The sequence below is a fragment of the Protopterus annectens genome, chromosome 12.part0 (genome assembly GCF_019279795.1).
Source record: "Protopterus annectens isolate FY-2018-M chromosome 12.part0, PAN1.0, whole genome shotgun sequence".
NCBI lineage: Eukaryota > Metazoa > Chordata > Ceratodontiformes > Protopteridae > Protopterus > Protopterus annectens.
Genome location: NC_056746.1, coordinates 143,035,996 through 143,056,685, shown reverse-complemented (window position 1 = coordinate 143,056,685; position 20,690 = coordinate 143,035,996). Strand labels below are relative to the sequence as shown.

General features: G+C 39.7%; 1 protein-coding gene across 3 annotated transcripts in view; it reads right to left on the bottom strand.

Annotated features, from left to right (window-relative positions):
- The window catches only part of MYH11 (myosin heavy chain 11), a 547,944-nt gene that overhangs the window by 46,156 nt on the left and 481,098 nt on the right, over window positions 1–20,690 (bottom strand). For all 3 annotated transcript variants that reach the window (XM_044089163.1, XM_044089164.1, XM_044089165.1), the window contains one exon: window positions 5,984–6,145. In XM_044089163.1, the coding sequence (XP_043945098.1) occupies window positions 5,984–6,145 (162 nt within the window). The remainder of the gene's footprint in view (window positions 1–5,983; window positions 6,146–20,690) is intronic.

Sequence of the window (20,690 nt, the reverse complement as noted above, 5' to 3'; positions counted from 1 at the left end):
CCTGACAGCCGGCATACCCAGTCATACCCAGCCAATGAGGAGACACGTCACATGCCTGACAACCAGCATACCCAGTCATACCCAGCCAATGAGGAGACACGTCACATGCCTGACAACCAGCATACCTAGTCATACCCAGCCAATGAGGAGACACGTCACATGCCCGACAACCAGCATACCCAGTCATACGCAGCCAATGAGGAGATACTTCACATGCCTGACAACCAGCATACCAGGTCATACCCAGCCAGTGAGGAGACACTTCACATGCCTGACAACCAGCATACCCAGTCACACCCAGCCAATGAGGAGACACTTCACATGCCTGACAACCGGCATACCCAGTCATACCCAGCCAATGAGGAGACACTTTACATGCCTGACAACCAGCATACCCAGTCATACCCAGCCAATGAGGAGACACTTCACATGCCTGACAACCAGCATACCCAGTCACACCCAGCCAATGAGGAGACACTTTACATGCCTGACAACCAGCATACCCAGTCATACCCAGCCAATGAGGAGAGGACAAGAGCTGGAGTTTGCTTCTGCTAGACCCAACTGCATGCTTTTTTAAGGTACCCTGAAAACAAATGAGCTCATAAAAGCCTAGCCATGCAGTAGGAGGTGATATAAAGCAGAAAAGTAAGTATCTTGGCAGAGCAGTATTGGATCAGTAGCACCAATTATATGTTTGCTGAAAACAAACAGCCTGGCACTGGCATTTTCAACACTACCTTATTACACTTTATGTAGGTTGTGGAGTTAACAACACTGTATGAAGTGTGTTGGGGTGTTTTCCCCAATTCCCCCTCCACTATATTTTCAATTTCAAGACCTTTTTCTAATAGACTTAACATATTTTACTAACGATGACCAACAAAATAATAAATATGTTACTTTCTTAAAAATAAACATAAAGGAAGCTGAAATAATAGTAGCATTAATGACATCAATGCATATTGCATTTAAACCGTGTTCCAAATCTCAGTTGCAAATCTTTGGATTCTGGCTTTCACAATGGAAGGACAAACACAGATATAGCTCTGTCCTAACTAAAAATATTAATTTTATAAGAAGTGAATTATAACAATGCAGAGATTTTGGCCACTGGAGTTCCTAGCTGTATGAGACAAATGACTAAATCTTCCAGAAAGGTGCTTTTCACAGTTATTGGTCTGAGTGATATGGAACAAACTGCAGTCTTCCATGGAGATATGGTATCAGCTCCATCACAGGCTACCCCACAAACCTACAAAGGTAGTGATTTATGAGGGCTTAAAGGTGATCCTCAGAAAACCTGAGAGGTTAGCTTTGACAGAATTACAGCAAGATGCTAGTGAGAATCAGAAAACAGAAAGTAAAATTAGTCTTTTGGCATTACAGGCAAGCATATCATTTGCTTAACCCCTAATAGTAGTCACTTTACAAGAAGTACCCTAGTCCAACTTGGCTACTGAAAGAGATCATTTGGCATCCTCATTATTGTCAAAGTCCTCCAGCAAGCTGAGAGTTATTCTGGTCAGATGAGTAACCTTCCAGTGAAAAGAATCTTTGCTAAAGAACTCATGAGTGACAGTGAAGAAGCTATTATTTGATAAATCTAAACTATACATAGAAAATTATTTTACCAGTGACAGTACACAAATGTGAAAGGAATATGATTCACACAAACATGTGAAACTCAGAGGTTTGACTTGTTTTATTTTGCAAAGATGAAAATATTTTCTGGATGAACCTCTTTCAGTCAGTAAGGTGACCTGTGCACTCCACTTGACAGACTGATATTCCTTTTATCCCCCTTTCTGTACTGCTTGAAGAGAACAAGTACATGATAAACAGCTGGCAGCTATTCAGGTGGATTTTATTTAACAACTTTGGCAGGAGTTGCTCACCTAACCATGTGCTCTTGAATTCATAGGTTCATAGGTTGGTACTACGCTATCGGCCCTAGGGCCTATACAAGCCTAGCTATAACAAGTCCCTGGCTATTTCTTCCCACAGTAGTTACTTCCCCTGAATGTTTTACATTCTTACCACCTAAGCCTGCTAAAACTTACAAATGGAGCTAAAGAAAAGGAGATATTTCTGACTCATTACTTATAAATCATGCACTAAAACATGACAAAAACAAACAGAAAACAAACAGGACATTTGAAGAACTTTGTTCTTCTACAAGTTCCTGTACTTTCTGTTTACTATAACCTTTTCTCTCTGCCAAGAAGTTGATTACTGGTATCACATATATGTAAGTGTCCTCTCTTTTTGTGAGGAACCCGTACAGTTTAATTAGCATTTTGTATTATTCAGTGAGTCAGTGGTATGACTTGACTACCGCTAACTAGTATTGCATGAAATCCTCAGTCCAAATGCCAGAATGTTTTACATTCTTTACCACCTAAGCCTGCTAAAACCTACAAATGGAGCTAAAGAAAAGGAGATATTTCTGACTCATTACTTACAAATCAAGCACTAAAACATGATAAAAACAAAAAGAGAAGAAACAGGACAGCTGAAGAACTTTGTTCTTCTACAAGTTCCTGTACTTTCTGTTTGTTATAACCTTTTCTCTCTGCCAAGAAGCTGATTACTGGTACATAGGTTGGTACTAGGCTATCGGCCCTAGGGCCTATACAAGCCTAGCCATAACAATTCCCTGGCTATTTCTTCCCACAATGTTTACTTCCCTGGACCCCTGTCTAGCAGGCAGACTGACGTGATCCCGGGGTGAATTACAGAATTATATGAAATACTCGAAAATTACAAGTCCATTTATAGAATTTATACAGTTCAGAGTATTAAACTTTTTATTACACGTTATGTTTATAATGTTTTTTTCTTCTTCTCTCTCTTTCTGCCCTTGGGCTTGGTAGTAGTGCTGATAGCCATGGGCATAGTCTGAGTGGACAGAGTGATTTATACAATCTGTTTAGTAGCCTAGCTACCGGGGTCCAGGCTGGCTAGACAGTAGAGTATACTATATAGATGGCTGTTCTTGTATGGCTGACTATTCATGCAGCATTTGATTATGGACCTTATGAGCTGGTATATTAGAACTAGGCTCATTCTGTTCTGTTACCCCAGTTAAAGAGCTGTGCTGGACTAGGGTTATTCCCAGAAGACAAAGGTAAGACTGGCAACACATAGGAAAAACGAAAGGTATACCCCCTTTGTCATATTTAAAGGAATAATCTGAAAATAGTCTAGGCCAAAAGAAAGGACCTTGGTAGGAGTTGGGAGGTGGGTCTGACACAGTTGTAGACTAGTGGAGTAAAATATGTTCCAGAAATAAACTGAAACAATACTCATGCACATTTAACAAATTAAACACTCCAATTGGGGTGAGGGTGGGGGATGGAACTCTTATTGATAGTGCTGTAATAATACAAGGGAGATTATTATGTTACAGCACCAGGCTTATTAGGGGGGGTTATACTTTGGTAACAGACTTAAAACAGATTTGGCCATGCAGTCTTCAGATGATATACTGATATTCCCTGTTGTACTCTGTAGACCAATAAGTGAAACAGATGTATAAGCATTATTTGTGTAGAGTCTTAGGAACTACTAAAAGCAATGCACGAGGTTCTCCATGTACCTTCAATTCGCATGTCTCCCGATAAACATATCCGTAAAAATGACTTCACTTAGTAGCATTATTTTAACACTTTTATTTATTTTACTTGTCTATTTATCTATCTGTCTACTCAGTAATTACCTATATTTTGTTTACTAGGATGTACCACAACCAGGTGCAGGTTTAGCCTGGATTAAATGTAAAACAGTGACAACAAAAATGGTACAGGTGAAACAATCAAAGGTAACCAGCAATGTGCATGCAAACAGAAACACTATGTATATATTTGCAAAATGTAAAATCATTTGGTTACAATGAAGAATAGAAACAGCAATAGAGTTATAGAAAGATAAATGACAGGCAGAGGCAGCCATAATGAATTATGGGGTCTATATTACGTGATCGAATGCTAAGGTGATCGAACACCTTAACATCGACCATGTAATATCGAACCACAAAACACCGAATGCCGCTGGGAAACATTACTGTCGGCCACTAAAAAAAAATTAACTTTACAGCCAAACTAAGTGGAGGGCTGTGCCTCCCACACCCCCCAATGTGGGCCCCCCACACCCCCCCTTAACTAAATATACCAACTTCGAGAACGCTCCACAGTGGAGAAAATGGCAAAATCCAGCAAATGTCCAAGGGAAATCTTTCCCTGCATTAAACTGGCCATTCGCTGTTTTTTGCTTTCGATAGTACGTGATCGATGTTAAGGTGTTTGATCACCTTAGCATTCGATCATGTAATATAGACCCTGAATTATGTGATGTGTCCTGCATTCTGGCATTTGCATTTGTATCATTTTTATAGATAGTTTGAAATGATAACTGTACTTAAAGTAGTTTCTAATTTCAGTGAGATGGTGAGGGAGAGAATGCCACATTTTCAGAGCAAGTACAGAACAGCTGTGGTATTAGCTGTGTAGTTTGGTATAAGAGGGTTTGGAATGTAAGTTGTAGTTCAGGGTAGCTGTGCTTAGCTTCATTGCAAGAAAAATGGGGTATCTAGGTAGAATAGTTAGTATATTGGCTTAAATAGATCCATTATTCATTCTTTGTTGATTTTCAACCAGTTACAGTAATTTTGGCTGAAGAAACGATTACATCACTTAAGATTTATTTTGGTTTATGTCATATTAATATTTATTCTGTTACTGTAGGTATTTCATGTGCTTATTGATGAAAGCACCTTAATAATGCTGAAGTTAAACTTTAATATCCCGGCCTAATTCTTCAAAGCATAGTTAGTATTAATCTTTGTATTACTTTAATTATGGTGATGAATAAAGTAGTAAGGAAAGCATGGAAATTTCATACCCTTCCTGGGGGTGAATCTCTGTGAATAAACATTGTTGAATCTTTTAGACTTGAGTCTGAACTGGATGGCATTCATTCAGCTGCTGAGAAATGGGTAAAGTGGATTCAGTGTGCCTTCCATCAGGGTGCTGGTTGGCTTATCAAGTGCCCATTTCCCGTTCCCAATGTAGCGCCCCATCTCCTTTAGCTCTTCAGGTGTGAGCACATTCGTAGCAAGAGGATTACTACAGACATGCTCCCCCTTCTTTCATTCAAGAGTAAAAAAAAAAAATAAAAAATAACAAACAACACTTAACACACAGGTAGCTCTGAAGTGCCTTTCTGTAATAACAATCAGAAATGCAGGAACTGCTCTTACTAATTGCTCCCCCTAATACTTTGGGTTTGGGGCAACTGCCCCCTTCTCCCCACCCTTGTTGCTCAACTGCACCTGAATAGTGGAGGCTTTCCAGATGGTGAATAATTTAGGCTACAGTAACCTTATATCTGGAAATACATTAGTCTGTGCTCTAAAAGCACTTTATGCTGCACTAATGATGTTCATCTGTGAAGGAATATGTATATTTTTATACAAAGTAAAGGTCTACTGTTAAATAATCTAATACCATTCTGAAAAGATGGTTTTGGGTGGAACTTGTGAATGTATTGGCATCCAGGTTTTAGACTTACTTTCAGAATTCAGCTACCCACTCTGCTCTTGTTTTCAAGTTTTCCTCCTGTCTGCTTAGTTTTATCCATTTAGTGTGAATTAAAAAATAAATATGGTTTGCAAACTGCATATGAGTTAATGGGTGAGTTGGATTTATGTAGAAGTAGCAATCTTACACGAGAGGATTTGTAATGATTATATTTCTGTATGGAGTTGACATTTTGTTACTAAATATATTGAGTAATTTACTTTTTTAACAATTCTTAAAGAGCTGTTTTACCTTTACTAAAAAGCTTGACCTATGTCATCCTTTTGCACAGTTCATATAATCATAATCTATAGTTTATTCATACTTTTCTTACTGTCTCTATCCTTTACATGTTGCCAGTAATCTACAAAACCAAAGTGCTTCTATGATAACACAGCACATACCTGGAGCTTGCGGAGTTGTTTTATAGCCTCATCACGGCCTTTGTTAGAACTGTCAATCTGGCTTTCCAGGTCCTTGACATCCACCTCCAGTTTCTTTCTGGCAGCTGCTGCTGCTGAACGCTGCTTGCGCTCATCTTCTAGTTCTGTTTCAAGCTCACGAACCTAAAATCAATGATTGCAATATTAGTATGAGACAAGGACACCATTAGCTGTTTTTGTAGCTAGGTGGAATGTAAAGTCAATCATGCCCCCCATGTAAGGTAGAAACTGCCATTTTGTCTAGGCTTTATATATGGCATGCTAAGGATCAGAGTAAAGCTTGACTGTTTTAAGACATCCCTACATCATAAATACTCGAAAGTTGATGAATACCACATATCTTCAGTTATCTAATTCTTCATAATACAAGCATTTCAGAACGTTTCATTACAACTTCCTTGCTGTTTTTGCAAAATCTGTAAAACAGAATTGTTTGACGAATACTCGGAATGACCACTTGTAATGCATTCACATTTTGTATGACATAAGATAGAATGGTGAATATTACCATTACCAAGTGAAGAAATATTTCACATTTGAAAGTATGACTTACTCAGTAAAGAAATATGGGGTTTGCACCAGAAAATACCGCTAGGCCCATTCAGTTCTCCATTCGTTTTGTGCCTACTGAGTAAGCAGCTGAGTTCTGCTGTCCAACTGCCTGCTTTTATCAGCTACTAGAATTAGTTTGTGTCTTTACATGCATTCTTGCATTTTTGCAAATCTTTATTTCGGGAAGCTGTGCTGTGTATTTATACATAATTTTGAACTAAAGAAATAAAACTTTCACTTTGCCATTACATTGCCATCCTGCTACATTTAGTTTGCACCTACATTATGGGCACCGCAGTATGTTGTTGTTAGGCTTGACACACTCATTCACTTGAATGTTTGTGCTGTGTTGTTTAATTTGTCACAGTTATGAACCAGTCACATTCACATGAATGTTTGTGCTGTGCTGTTTATTTTGTCACAGTTATGTACCAGTCACATTCACATGAATATTTCTGCTGTGTTGTTTGTTTATTTTGTCACAGTTATGAACCAGTCACATTCACATGAATGTTTGTGCTGTGCTGTTTATTTTGTCACAGTTATGAACCAGTCACATTCACATGAATGTTTGTGCTGTGCTGTTTATTTTGTCACAGTTATGAACCAGTCACACAGCGGCTTTTGTACCCTAATGGTATCCTTGTCACTTAATGTAGCATTAAGCCCTGTATTTGGAAATGGTTAAACGACTCAATAACAGCAGTCATGGACATCCTGGGACAATTTTTTAAAGGATCCCCCATTCTACAGATGATGTATGCCAGGGAGAAAACTAGAAATATTCCCAAATTTATTTAAACTGATACCATTTGCACAGTGGCGTAACTACATTAGAAGCACCCTGAGGCAAACTTTTCCTAGGCGCCCCAACCCCCCCCCCCCCCAGGAACCCAAGCCATTGAGATGACCGAAGCCAAAGAAATCACATATAGTAATGTTCGCTTGACCTATGACACTGGCATAAAACACTGAAATCCGGAGACGTGCTATTTCAGCAAAAAGTAAAAAAAAAACAATTATAAAACAGTACATTATACAGATAACAGAATGTGAATTGTACCTCCATTGTTCAATCCTACTTCTAGAATGACTTCTTGCGGACTTTTATCAGCAAAACTATCAATGATCCGCCTGCCTTCTTCCTTCCTGTATTCTGGAATTCTGCAGCTCAAGGATTCTTTAAAATGTTATCAGCCTTGAAAGCAATTAGTTGAGTCAGCAGAATACAGGAAAAAACTCTGAGCTCAAGAGGGATTACATCCCATATAAATGACCTAGAAATAGCCTTTTGGCTTCAAGGTAGTGAAAGTAATTATTTAGAGAGGATTTTAGGAATATTAATTTAACTAGTTAGTGTTGATCTGACAGAATATTATGGATTGCATAATCAAATTTATGCCTTTCTCTGTAAATACCTGATTTTTGTGATTACTTGAATCTAACCATCACTGATACATTTATTAAAATATTTTTATTTATATTATACTTACAAATATATTTATGTGTGAATTTTTTCAAATAAGTTAACCAAGGGTAACCACAATCAGAGTGTTTGTATATATGTGTATATATATATATATATATATATATATATATATATATATATATATATATATATATGGTTCCCTATCAGAAGCCTGAAACACTATAAGCTTGAAAATCAAAATCCTGAAACCAAAAGCCTGAAAACTCAAAATCCTGAAAACCCAAAATCCTGAAACTCAAAATCCTGGAAACACAAAATAGACATACTGACGTCATTGTGGCTTTGCTATTGTTAGCCCTGTGGTGTTAGGTCATGCGTTGGGTTCAGGTAAGTGTCGTTGGTTTTATGTTAGGGTTAGGGCGGTTTAAGTGAGTTAGGGTTAGGGCAGGTTAGGCATGTATGCAATAGTGACAAAAATTAGGGTTAGGCGGTTTAAGTGAGTTAGGGTTAGGGCTGGTCAGGTGAGTGTGCGATGGTGACGGACCTTAGGGTTAGGGTTAGGGTCAAGGTCAGTTGGTAGATATTAGTGTCTTTGTATTGGCATATTAGCATTATTTGTGTTTTCAGGATTTTGAGTTTTCAGGATTTTGAGTTTTCAGGATTTTGAGTTTTCAGGATTTTGAGTTTTCAGGATTTTGAGTTTTCAGGATTTTGAGTTTTCAGGCTTTTGGTTTCAGGATTTTGATTTTCAAGCTTATAGTGTTTCAGGCTTCTGATAGGGAACCATATATATATATATATATATATATATATATATATATATATATATATATATATATATATAAATATATATACGTTGACAAGGTTAGCCTTATGAGACAGAGCCTATTTACAGAGGGGACCTAGGGAATAATTTTAAAGAACAGTTTTAAATGCATACAAATAAGAATAAATAAAATTGAAGAAATGACAGCAATGTGTTGTGAGCAACCACAAACATTATCTGACAGAAAAAAACAAGAAAAAGAAAAAAAAAACAGCAAAACATGTGATGTTTTATTTATAAATAACGTCCTGTATTATAATTAAGCAATAACCCATGCCTGGGTGTGGATAATACTGGATTTACCCGTGGTTGGTGTGGTTTGGTCACGAGGGCGAAGCCCTTATGGCCAAACAAAGACAACCGTGGGTAAATCCAGCCTTACCCACATCCAGAAGTGGATTATTGCTATTATACAATGACATTATTTAAGAAAAAAAATACTTACTTTTCTTAAATAATGGAATTGTATAATGCCTCCGTGCTGCCCTTCCGCAGCTGTCCGATTCTGCGGCAGTTCTAATGTACTGCACATGCATATGCTTACACAGTACATCAGAGTTATGTATGGAAGCAACGGAGAAAGGAAGATCTCCATTGCTTTTTAAAAGTGTCTCGCTATGCTAAAAGAGTTTAACATAGCGAGATAGCTTTAAAAAAAGCAATGGAGATCTTCCTTTCTCCGTTGCTTTTTTTAAAGCTGTCTCGCTATGTTAAATCCGTTTAACATTGCGAAATTACAGCAACGGAGCTCTTTCATTCTCCATTGCTGTCTAAAAAAAGGACTTACACTAATGGAAATAGTCCGGGCGACCGGACCTTTTTCCATTAGTATAAGTCTGATTTACAATAGGCACGCTGATTGTTTTGGAATATTGATGGGGAGTCATTGTATAATGTGCAATAACATAACACTAACATCATCCACTTTAATATGCAAATATGACTAATTAACTGAGCATATTTGTATATAATAAAATATTATCAAAATCACTTTATATACTTTACATCAATGCAGAAAAATAAATTAACATTGGTTACTTTTAAAAAGTTAAGAATAAACAGTAGGACTGGGCACTTAGAACCTTAGAGTTCCAAGGTACTTGTTGACTGAAGGCTGGTTTCTGCCAAAGTCCTACCAAATGTCCTTCATTCAGGATAACTGCTACTGTGGATCCATCTGTCCACAAATCATTTTTCCCATTTTTGTACATGGGGTCAGGGTGTCAGTTCAACAGTGGCAATCATCTAGAGCCAAAGTTCTCAACGCTGGGTGGCCAGTCCATGTAAAAAGCCATAAACTTACTACCTAGTCAAACATTATGAGTTAGGGACATTTTAAAATCATGAAAGTCAATATTTCTTTCTTTTTTTCTCCTAAATGACAACACATTAAAACTAAGTAACTGAACCTATTACGATTTCAGTACAAAACACTGTAAAATTAAACCTGATACCAAAACACAAATAAAAAGTCTACTTTTGGGGATGCAAGCCCCTCCATTCTATGGGTTCTCTGCAGTAGTATCCCTTGCTCTGGCATACTTGCTCACTTTGCCAGTTGTTTTGGTATGAAAGTTTTATAGTCCTTTCCTTATAATGTTTTGGGGACCCCAGCTATTCTTAAATTCTTTCACCTTGCTCTATCTTCTTGGTCTGTTCCCAGCACATCCCACACCTGCATCTTTAGATATTCTACCTGTGGCATTGCTCAGCCTTGGCAATAAGTCACTTCTTTAGCCCCCAAAGTTCTACCATCTGCAGCCAGAACATCCAGTCTATGCAACTGACAGATATGTTTCCATCTGTGGTTGATTATTTCCATTCTGAACAAAGTTACATTGATTAAATCCACATATTTTTTGGCAATTGTAAACAGGTAATCATTTTTTTTTTGGAGGAACAGATATAAGCAAAACTGACTAAAGGAACACATTATGGAAAACTGACTGCAAGCTATAGTAAAGCAGTTGTGGGACTTATCCCACAGTCTGCACTTGCACAGCACACGTCTCTAAGCTAGTTATACAGTGATTTAAGTGCATGCTAATGGAAAACGGCACATAAACTTCAACTGGCAATGTAAAAAATTACTAGTGGCTATACAGCCAAAGAGATAAAACTGATAGAAGGTCACACTAAGCAAGTTTATCCATAAGAGCAACACAATGGCTGTTTCATTTAAAGACATATACTGACCCTGATGCATCAGTAACAACAACAAAAAGCTGCATTTTATTCACTTTTCTAACATATGTTCCATGGTGGAAAAATGTATGTACCAGATGCTTATGCACACAGTAGGTTGTACACTAAATGGTGTTATCTTGGAGAGCACTAAAATCGAGCAGAACTTATGCAAATAAATAAAACAAAAAGCTTATTTCACTTTTATATAAATGGACTACAGAACAGAAAACGTGATATGGTTTTACGGTTTGTTAGTTTTCGAACTGCTTGACCTCAAACAACTGACTTTGTGGCTTATGCTACTCATAAGGTTATGAGAGAGGCCAAACTGCTATTATAGCAATAAATTATTTATTTCACTTTGCTTCCACTACTAAACTAATACATGTATTCATTTACATACAGTACAAGTCTCTCCTAACAAGGTAATGACAACTATTCTCAATTGGCTGTACTCAGGAGTGACTAGGAACACAAGAGAAAATGGAGCATTTAAATGACTTACTGACAAAGCATGGAAACATAAGCTGTGGAAAGAAATTTTGATTTGTGTGCTGCAAGTGTGAAGCTTATAATTATATTTAACTACAACACCATTTCAATGTTTAACAGCTATGTCTGTCCATACCATTTGCCCCAAAGAGAGTGTGAACTCCCAGGCCACACACACACATACCTCTCACTCTAAGTCTGAAATCCGGATCCCACACACACACCTCTCACCTGATTCCTGTCTGTCCATCCGTCCATTTTTCAGTTCCCGGACGGGCTCGCAAGTTACGTGAGTTGAGTAGTCCTCGTCGACTTAACCGAACCGCAAATAGTCCTCAACCGTCCATTTTGGTTCCCGCTCGCAAACTTGATGTGCTGCACTGCACGCAATGATTTCAGTACACCCGCGGCCCATGACTACACTACTTAAAGATGAACGCGCTTAAAAAAAAAAAAAAAAAAAAAAAAAACTATTTTTTTTAATTAAATGCCCGGCCCCTGCCCAAAGTGCCCCCTGCCACTTGGTGCCCTGAGGCAATTGCCTCACTTCGCCTCTGGTAGTTACGCCACTGCATTTGCAGCATCACCTTTCATTGTGGCTGATTGTTCACATCTTAGGTCATTGTAGAGTTAAGCTAAGTGATACACTGTCTTAACTTTGCAGTGTCAAATGCAAGGAATTGCATGATGGCTTGGTGATGGCTGGTGAAAGATGGACAGCTAGCAGACGGCAGGGCTTTGTTTCACTGTCTGCTAACGTCACCAACAATAAATTACTTCTGCTTATCTTTTCTAAAATACTGCAAATTATGGCATTGATAGTGTTGTATTTTGGCAGGGTGGGCTATATATATTAAAATGATGTCAGTGTTTGGGTGAGGGCCTAAAGTTCAGGTAACTGTGATCCAGTTTTGATCTTTGTCAGATATGTTTGGAGAAGAGGTGAAAGTTTGACAGGAAAAATGTGTTTTTGGTTAGTAGTATTACACCGAATCTTATTCTATTGTCTGAGCTCATGCACAAAAGGTTGAAACATTTACTGATGATATATTGGGGCAATGTTAGTTTTAATTAGGTTTCAATAATTACAAAGTTTAGTTTGCATATGCTGAGCCATGGTTTGAGCAGATTGGATTTGTTATGGAGGCTGCCTGCATTAAGGTATAGTTTTTTCAGATTTTTGGAGTGGTGAAGCGAATTATATTTTGGACAGGGTCTGAGGCTTATGTCTCCTCTTAGGAGGATCAAGTAAGAGGATGACAATTGTGTCACATTTATGAATAGGTGACTGCACATTTATGATGGTGTGGTTAATTTCACAGTGAGGATACGGGAAAATGGATAATTGAGTCAGATGAGTGATTCTGTCATGCAAACATAATGAATGATATTGCCGTTTGCTCTAGGGAGAGTGGATATTTTACAGTTTTGCCACAAAGATCGATGCCAAGCCAGCAGGAATATGTTATAGAGACAGTATTTATCAACATGTACAACAATAGGAGAAAAGGGGGGGGGGGGTGCACATTTTTTTATTTTCATATATATAGATTGATCTCTGCAGGATTAAATGGCTTAGAAGTTATGCAGTTAAAGTATGAATTATTCAGACAGGAAGTTGATAGCTACTGGACTGATCATGTCAGAAAGAGTAATTATATAACAAAGTCATGGTTGGGAACATGAGAATAGGGCAGGTTAAATGTAAAGGTTCCTCTTATTTATTTATGCGTTTGTTTATCGTGGTAAAGTGCTGACCTCAGCTGAACATTCGAACTCAGTTTGAGGTGCACAACCAAGAGGAAAGTGAAACAAAGTTGTACTGGTTCTCTTTTAACAGAAAAAGTAGCAGAGCTGTTATGCTGTCAAAATGCACAGGATAAATCATTTATTACCATAATATAGTGCATATAAATTTACCCATAGCTTAAATATACTGCAGACCTAAATATGGAAAAAGCCAGAAGCAGCTGAGCAGTAAATTACTTTAATAGTAGGAACGACATTAGACCAGTGGAGAGTACTCTTGTAGAGACAATGCTGTTTGCTCATAAATGCATGGTCAGGAAATGCTGACAACATATCCAATTAAAGTCACTCTCGAGCAATGAATTATGATTATCCAGGAAATTATTTCCGTGAACTGTCGTTAAGTAGAAACTGCAGCGGCTTTTAAATATTAGCATTCTTGTCACAGGTAAGGTAGATGCCTAAGACAGCAAGATCCTTTCCAAGCCATACGACTTGGTGATCTTGTCTTTTACAAGTAATAATTCTGCAAAAATCCTGTTATATCCACTGTTAGATTACATCTGTCTAGATAATTCAGCAAGGATTCACTTATATCCACTATTAGATAAGATCTGTCAGGATTTCATAATGTGCTTTGGAGGGGTCATCCATATGGATTTAACTTTGACATTTCTCTTTGTAGTTACCCCAGTATGCATTTAAAAATAATAATCTGAATGGAATGGAGCATATTATTATATTTCTTGTATATTTCTCATGGTTTTATGTAAAAGAATATTTTGTGGTCAGCATGGGTAGGTATGTTTGTCTGTGTTCATCAATTTTCTTATGTTTTTGACATTTAGTATTTATTTGTATTAAAAATGCAGGCTGCTAATATATTTTGAAATAGTATTGTTTATAACTCGGCCACTGGGGAAGCACAAGCCAGGCATTTCTTTGTGCCGGTCCCAAGCCCGGATAAATGAGGAGGGTTGCGTCAGGAAGGGCATCCGGCATAAAACTTGGCCAAATCATTCATGTGGACACCAGTAAATATTTACATACCGGATCAGTCGAGGCCAAGGTTAACAACGACCACCACCAGTACTGTTAGTCAACAAGGTGCTGGCGTAAATTGGACTACTGTTGACAGAAGGAGGAGAGGAGGGGGAAGGCATGGCTGAAGGCAGCAAGACAGGAGAAAGGCTAGGACTGTAGTAGTGAGGGTCGGAACTTTGAATGTTGGCAGTATGACTGGTATAGGGAGAGAGCTAGCTGATATGATGGACAGAAGGAAGTTTGGTATATTGTGTGTGCAAGAGACCAGATGGAAGGGGAGTAAGGCTAGGTGTATCGGAGGTGGGTTTAAATTGTTTTATCATGGTGTGGATGGGAGGAGAAATCGCTTAGGAATTATCCTGAAGGAACAGTATGCTAAGAGTGTTTTGGAGGTGAAAAGAGTGTTGGATAGAGTGATGTTTATGAAGCTGGAAATTGATGGTGTAATGATGAATGTTGTTAGTGCATATGCTCCACAAGTTGGGCGTGCGAGGGATGATAAAGAAAAATTTTGGAGTGAGTTGGATGAAGTGATGATGACTGTACCCAAGGGTGAGAGAGTGGTGATTGGAGCAGATTTCAATGGGCATGCTGGTGAAGGGAACAGAAGGGATGAGGGAGTGATGGGTAGGTATGGTGTTAAACAAAGGAATGCAGGAGGTCAGATGGTAGTAGATTTTGTGAAAAGGATGGACATGGTTGTGGTGAATATGTATTTTAACAAGAGGGTGGAGCATAGGGTGACATACAAGAGTGGAGGAAGATGCACACAGGTGGATTATATCTTATGTAGGAGGGCCAGTTTGAAGGAGATTGGAGACTGTAAAGTGGTGACCGGGGAAAGTCTAGTTAGGCAGCATAGGATGGTGGTTTTTAGGATGCCATTGGTAATCAAGAAGAGGAGGAGGAGTGTGAGGCAGCACCAAGGATCAAATGGTGGAAATTGAAAAAGGGTAATTGTGAGGTGGAGTTCAGGGAAGAGTTAAGACAGGCACTGGGTGGCAGTGAAGAGTTACCAAATAGCTGGGTAACTACAGCAGAGCTAGTAAGGGAGACGGATAGAAAGGTGCTTGGTTTGACATCTGGACAGAGGAAGGACGACAAGGAGACATGGTGGTGGAATGAGCAAGTACAGGAGAGTATACAGAGAAAGAGGTTGGCAAAGATGAAGTGGGATTGTTAGAGAGATGAAGAAAGCAGACAAGAGTATAAGGAGATGAGGTGCATGGCAAAGAGAGAGGTGACGAATGCTAAGGATAGGGCATATGAAGAGTTGTATGAAAGGTTGGACACTAAGGAGGGAGAAAAGGACGTGTACCAATTGGCTAGACAGAGGGACCGAGCTAGGAAAGATGTGCAGCAGGTAAAGGTGATAAAGGATAATGAGAGAAACATACTTACAAGCGAGGAAAGTGTGTTGAGCAGATGGAAAGAGGACTTTGAGGGGTTGATGAATGAAGAGAATGAGAGGGAGAGAAGGTTGGATGATGTGGGCATAGTGAATCATGAAGTGCAATGGATTAGCAAGGAGGATGATGAATGGAAAGGCTGTTTGTCCAGATGACATACCTGTGGATGCATGGAGGTGTTTAGGTGAAATGGCAGTGGAGTTTTTAACCAGATTATTTAACGAAATTTTGGAAAGTGAGAGGATGCCTGAGGAATGGAGAAAAAGTGTTTTGGTACCGATTTTTAAGAACAAGGGTGATGTGCAGAGCTGTAGTAACTACAGAGGGATTAAATTGATCAGTCACAGCATGAAGTTATGGGAAAGAGTAGTGGAAGCTAGGTTAAGAAGGGACGTGATCATTAGTAATCAGCAGTATGGTTTCATGCCGGGAAAGAGCACTACAGATGCGATGTTTGCTCTGAGAGTGTTGATGGAGAGGCACAGAGAAGGTCAGAAGGAGTTGCATTGTGTTTTTGTAGACTTAGAGAAAGCATATGACAGGGTGCCTAGAGAGGAGTTGTGGTATTGTATGAGGAAGTCGGGAGTGTCAGAGAAGTATGTAAGAGTGGTACAGGATATGTACGAGGGTAGTGTGACAACGGTGAGGTCTGCGGTGGGAGTGACGGATGCATTTAAGGTGGAGGTGGATTACATCAAGGATCAGCTCTGAGCCCTTTCTTATTTGCAATGATGATGGACAGGCTGTCAGAAGAGATCAGACAGGAGTCCCGTGGACTATGATGTTTGCAGATGACATTGTGATCTGTAGTGAGAGTAGGGAACAGGTGGAGGAGACCCTGGAGAGATGGAGATATGCTCTAGAGAGAAAAGGAATGAAGGTCAGCAGGACTAAGACAGAATATATGTGTTTGAATGAGACGGAGGATAGAGGAATGGTGAGGATGCAGGAAGTAGAGGTGGCGAAGGTGGATGAGTTTAAATACTTGGGATCAATAGTTCAGAGTAATGGTGAGTGTGGAAGAGAGGTGAAGAGGAGAGTACAGTCAGAATGGAGTGGGTGGAGAAGAGTGTCAGGAGCGATTTGTGACAGACCAGTACCAGTAAGAGTGAAAGGGAAGGTCTACAAGAGGGTAGTGAGACCAGCTATGTTATATGGATTGGAGACAGTTGCATTGACAAAAAGGCAGGAGTTAGAACTGGATGTGGCAAAGGTAAAGATGTTAAGATTTGCACTGGGTGTGACGAGGGTGGACAGGATTAGGAATAAGTATATTAGAGGGTCAGCCCAGGTTGGAAGGTTTGGAGACAAAGCCAGAGAGGCAAGATTACATTGGTTTGGACGTGCTGAGAAGGGATGCTGAGTATATTAGGAAAAAGATGCTAAGGCTGAAGCTACCAGGTGACAGGAAAAGAGGAAGGCCTAAGATAAGGTTTACGGGTGTGATGAGAGAGGACATGCAGGTGGTTGGTGTGCCAGAGCAAGATGCAGAGTACAGGAAGAAATAGAAACAGATGATCTGCTGTGGCGACCCCTAACGGGAACAGCCGAAAAAAGATGATGATTATTTATAAAAGCACATGCTTAATGTTTATAAATAATAGCATTTTGATATTAAAATGCAGGTAAATAACCTCAGTTTACAGACGTAATTTGATATTAAAAATGCAGGCTTTTAGTGTATTTTGCAGTAGTGTTATTTATAAAAGAGTGTACTAAACTTTCATAAATAACAGCATTTTTCATTAATGCTCATTTGATGAGCTGGACTCACTAAGTTGTGGGTTATTTTTGAAATAACTTAACAATGTGAACTGTATGTGGCTGAGATTGTACTGCTTTAAGGAGGTCCTTAGGAACACAATCCTGAATGCCTATTTTTTTTATTTTTTGGGGGAAGTGCTATCTGACCAGCCTACTAAGGAAGAAGAAACCCCTCATCTCTGTGCAGGGCCATTATGACCTTCCTACTTTTGTTTTTACTTCTATTCCCCAGATTCACTCATGACCCGAGGAAGGCACTGCTGAGCCAATCACTCTTCCTCTAGGGCTAGCAAAGTCATCAAAGAGGATGACCCAACAAGTTGTACCTCCAGAGTCCTGACTCCAGTTGAGGACTGTTCACTGGGAGAAAGTTTATCTTAGACAGAAGAAGTGTCACAAAGTGTTCATAAAGGTTCAGTGGGTGGTAGAAATGGTCACCCCGGCCACATTCTACAGATTACCATTACCCACCCAGAAAGAGCTCAGCTGGCAGATAGCTTGTTTCAGTAGTTTAACAGACTATAGAGGTTGTCCCATTTTGGGAAAGAGTTCAGGCATTTTTGCTGTTGCTTCTTTTTGGCTATTAGGGGAGCAGATTCTGGACTTCCAAAAGTTCACTAAAAAGATACATTATTTTGGTTTTGGATAGTCAGCTTGCAAGGGTTCCTTCCTTCCTTCTACTAGGTATCCGACTGGGTTGCTGCACACAATAGATGCCTTTTGTCACATCAGTATTTGGGGTCGACTCACGAGACTCCTCTTCACTCTGGGAGTATCTCTTCCAGTAAAAAGTCTTGACACATAAACTTTCTTTAGTACCTGTAGATTTTAATACAGTGTTGGTCATGGTGGATAAAATGTTACAGCAGAAGGAGGACCTCCTTTGCTTTGCTTCCTAAATGACTGATTCCTTGTAGCCCAATGTAGGGCCTCCCTAGAAATGCTTTTTCATTCTGCTATAGTGCCAGCTATCATCCTCCCCAATTGGGCTAAACCTCATTTTTCAGAGCCATTGGGGGGTGTCATTCAGAGGGTTTCTTGTGTCCTCATTTGGCCTAACACCTCCCCTGGGCAGAAGGACATGCGACTCACATCACCATGAGACATGGACTGCTACAACCCATGATCAGCTCTGCCCCCTCACCCCCCCTAGGATGGGCACTCTCATCCTCCCTGCCAGCTCCATCTAGTACCTGAGCTACTAATTAGACTTGGGTCACCTGAGCTATAGCCACGGCTTTGTCCCTCCATGCCACTAGAGCTGGATAGAGACTTCTTGGAAAGTTCTGTCTTGAATGGACACTGCCAAAGTTGCAATCCTTGGGGTCACCATAAACTGGAGGAAACTCTCTCTGACTCTTTTGTAGAGGATTTCTATTACTAACACGGAGTTGGACATAATGCACTGCTGGTTGTTCCTGCTCTTAAAGATAGCCCAGGAAGTCATGGCTTTGGCCAGTGGAGTGGGGTGGACATAGTGCAGGGTTTGCACTTGGACTTAGGTGTGCCTTCTTGGCTTTTTAACTCTTGTGATCTTCAAGGTTCCACTTACACACCTCTCAGGATGTGGGTATTACACTGGATTATGAGATGTTAGTAACTTTATAGACACCACACTTTCATGGACACTTGTTGCCAGGTGCCAGAGTGGTGGACATTCCTCATCAGTCTTCTGGTGTTTTTTCATTTCTACAGCCAAACACATAACAAACTCCTGTGACAGACATTGGCTCATTTAGGCTCCCATGTGATTTAGGGAATCTAGTCCCACTGGACTGGGGGCTTCACATCATACATCTGGATCTAAAAATAGTATCCTTTGACCTGTTGGCCTTATAGACAAAGCTGCTTTCTGGGCCTGTCCTCATTTTTCAGGAAATCAGTCCATCTTATGGTACCTAAACAAGCAAGGGAGTAGATTTCATAATCCCATGCAGGGAGGCACTGCTCATCTGGCAGTGTACCATAAATCTCTGAGGAAGTGAATAAGTTTGTGGACTCTCTGAACCACACATCTAGTCCTGCCATTGACCTGTGGATTTAGAGACTGCACCTCATCAATTTTCCACCTACTAACCTGTTCATCCATCTTCTCTACTTGCTTCAGAAAAGCAAGTTAGGTAACAATGGATGTATTCTCTCTTTTTTTGACATGGGAAACACCTGCACACATTCCTGCTGATTCCATGTCTCATCACAATGTTGTGGGAAGGAACAGCAATATGTATTATCCTTGTCCCCTATTGGCTAAGAAAGACATTGTTTCAGGCTCTTGGGTCCTTAGTAACTGGGAACATTTCCCATTTCAAGTCTAGAATTCTCCCCCATGGTTTGGGTGACAGTCTGTTATTCTTTGTGGCCTGACTTCTGATGTAGACCCCTTGATCGCTCTTAGTTAGCTAGACAAATCTCAAACATTACTGAGGCTGATAGGGAAATAATTAGAAATGGTTTTATTTTGAATTTGAATAAAACTGCAACCTGTCTATTTTGAACCAATCAGCTTGCAGATGTTCCTGACATATGCCAGACACCAATATTTTTTGGCCTCAGCTTTTCCATGCTCAAGGTGCATGTATCAGTTGTCTGTGTACATAATGACTTAGTACAGGGCAGGATTATGGTTTGTGTCCACACTGTCTGCTTGAATTCTAACTGCTATAAACTAAATTCCTTGGCTACAGTGGGAAAAAAATCTATGGAACAGATTGGAGAGTTAGCTTACAAGGGTTCATGTTCTTGCTCCTTCCAGGCATCAGGATTGTAATGCTGGACATGGTGGATGTCCAGCAGTGCACAGTAGCTGGGAATTTTGTTTGTATGGTGTTGTTTGGGACTGTGTCAGACAGCGGTAGATGGGACAGGATGGGGCGTGCAGAAAACAAAACTGCAGGGGCTGCTGGGGTCTAAAGAGGGTAATTAACTAATGTAAAGAAGGAAAGACTGAAGCACTTGGGGAAAAGAGATGTAGACAGTAGATAAAGAAAAATTAGTTGCGGTGAAAGAATCTGGGGATCTAAAAAACATGTCTGAGAGATGTGGCTGAAGACAACTTTCAGTAAGACAGAGGTATGAAGCAGGTGAGAGGAGGGGGTGTTAGAATAAACAGGAAGGGAAAGAGTTGCTGCAATGAGGAATATAAAGGGTCAAAGGTTGAAGCATGGCACAGCACCTCATATGGGTATTGTTAAATTTGGAGGTGAACTGTTCTTGCAA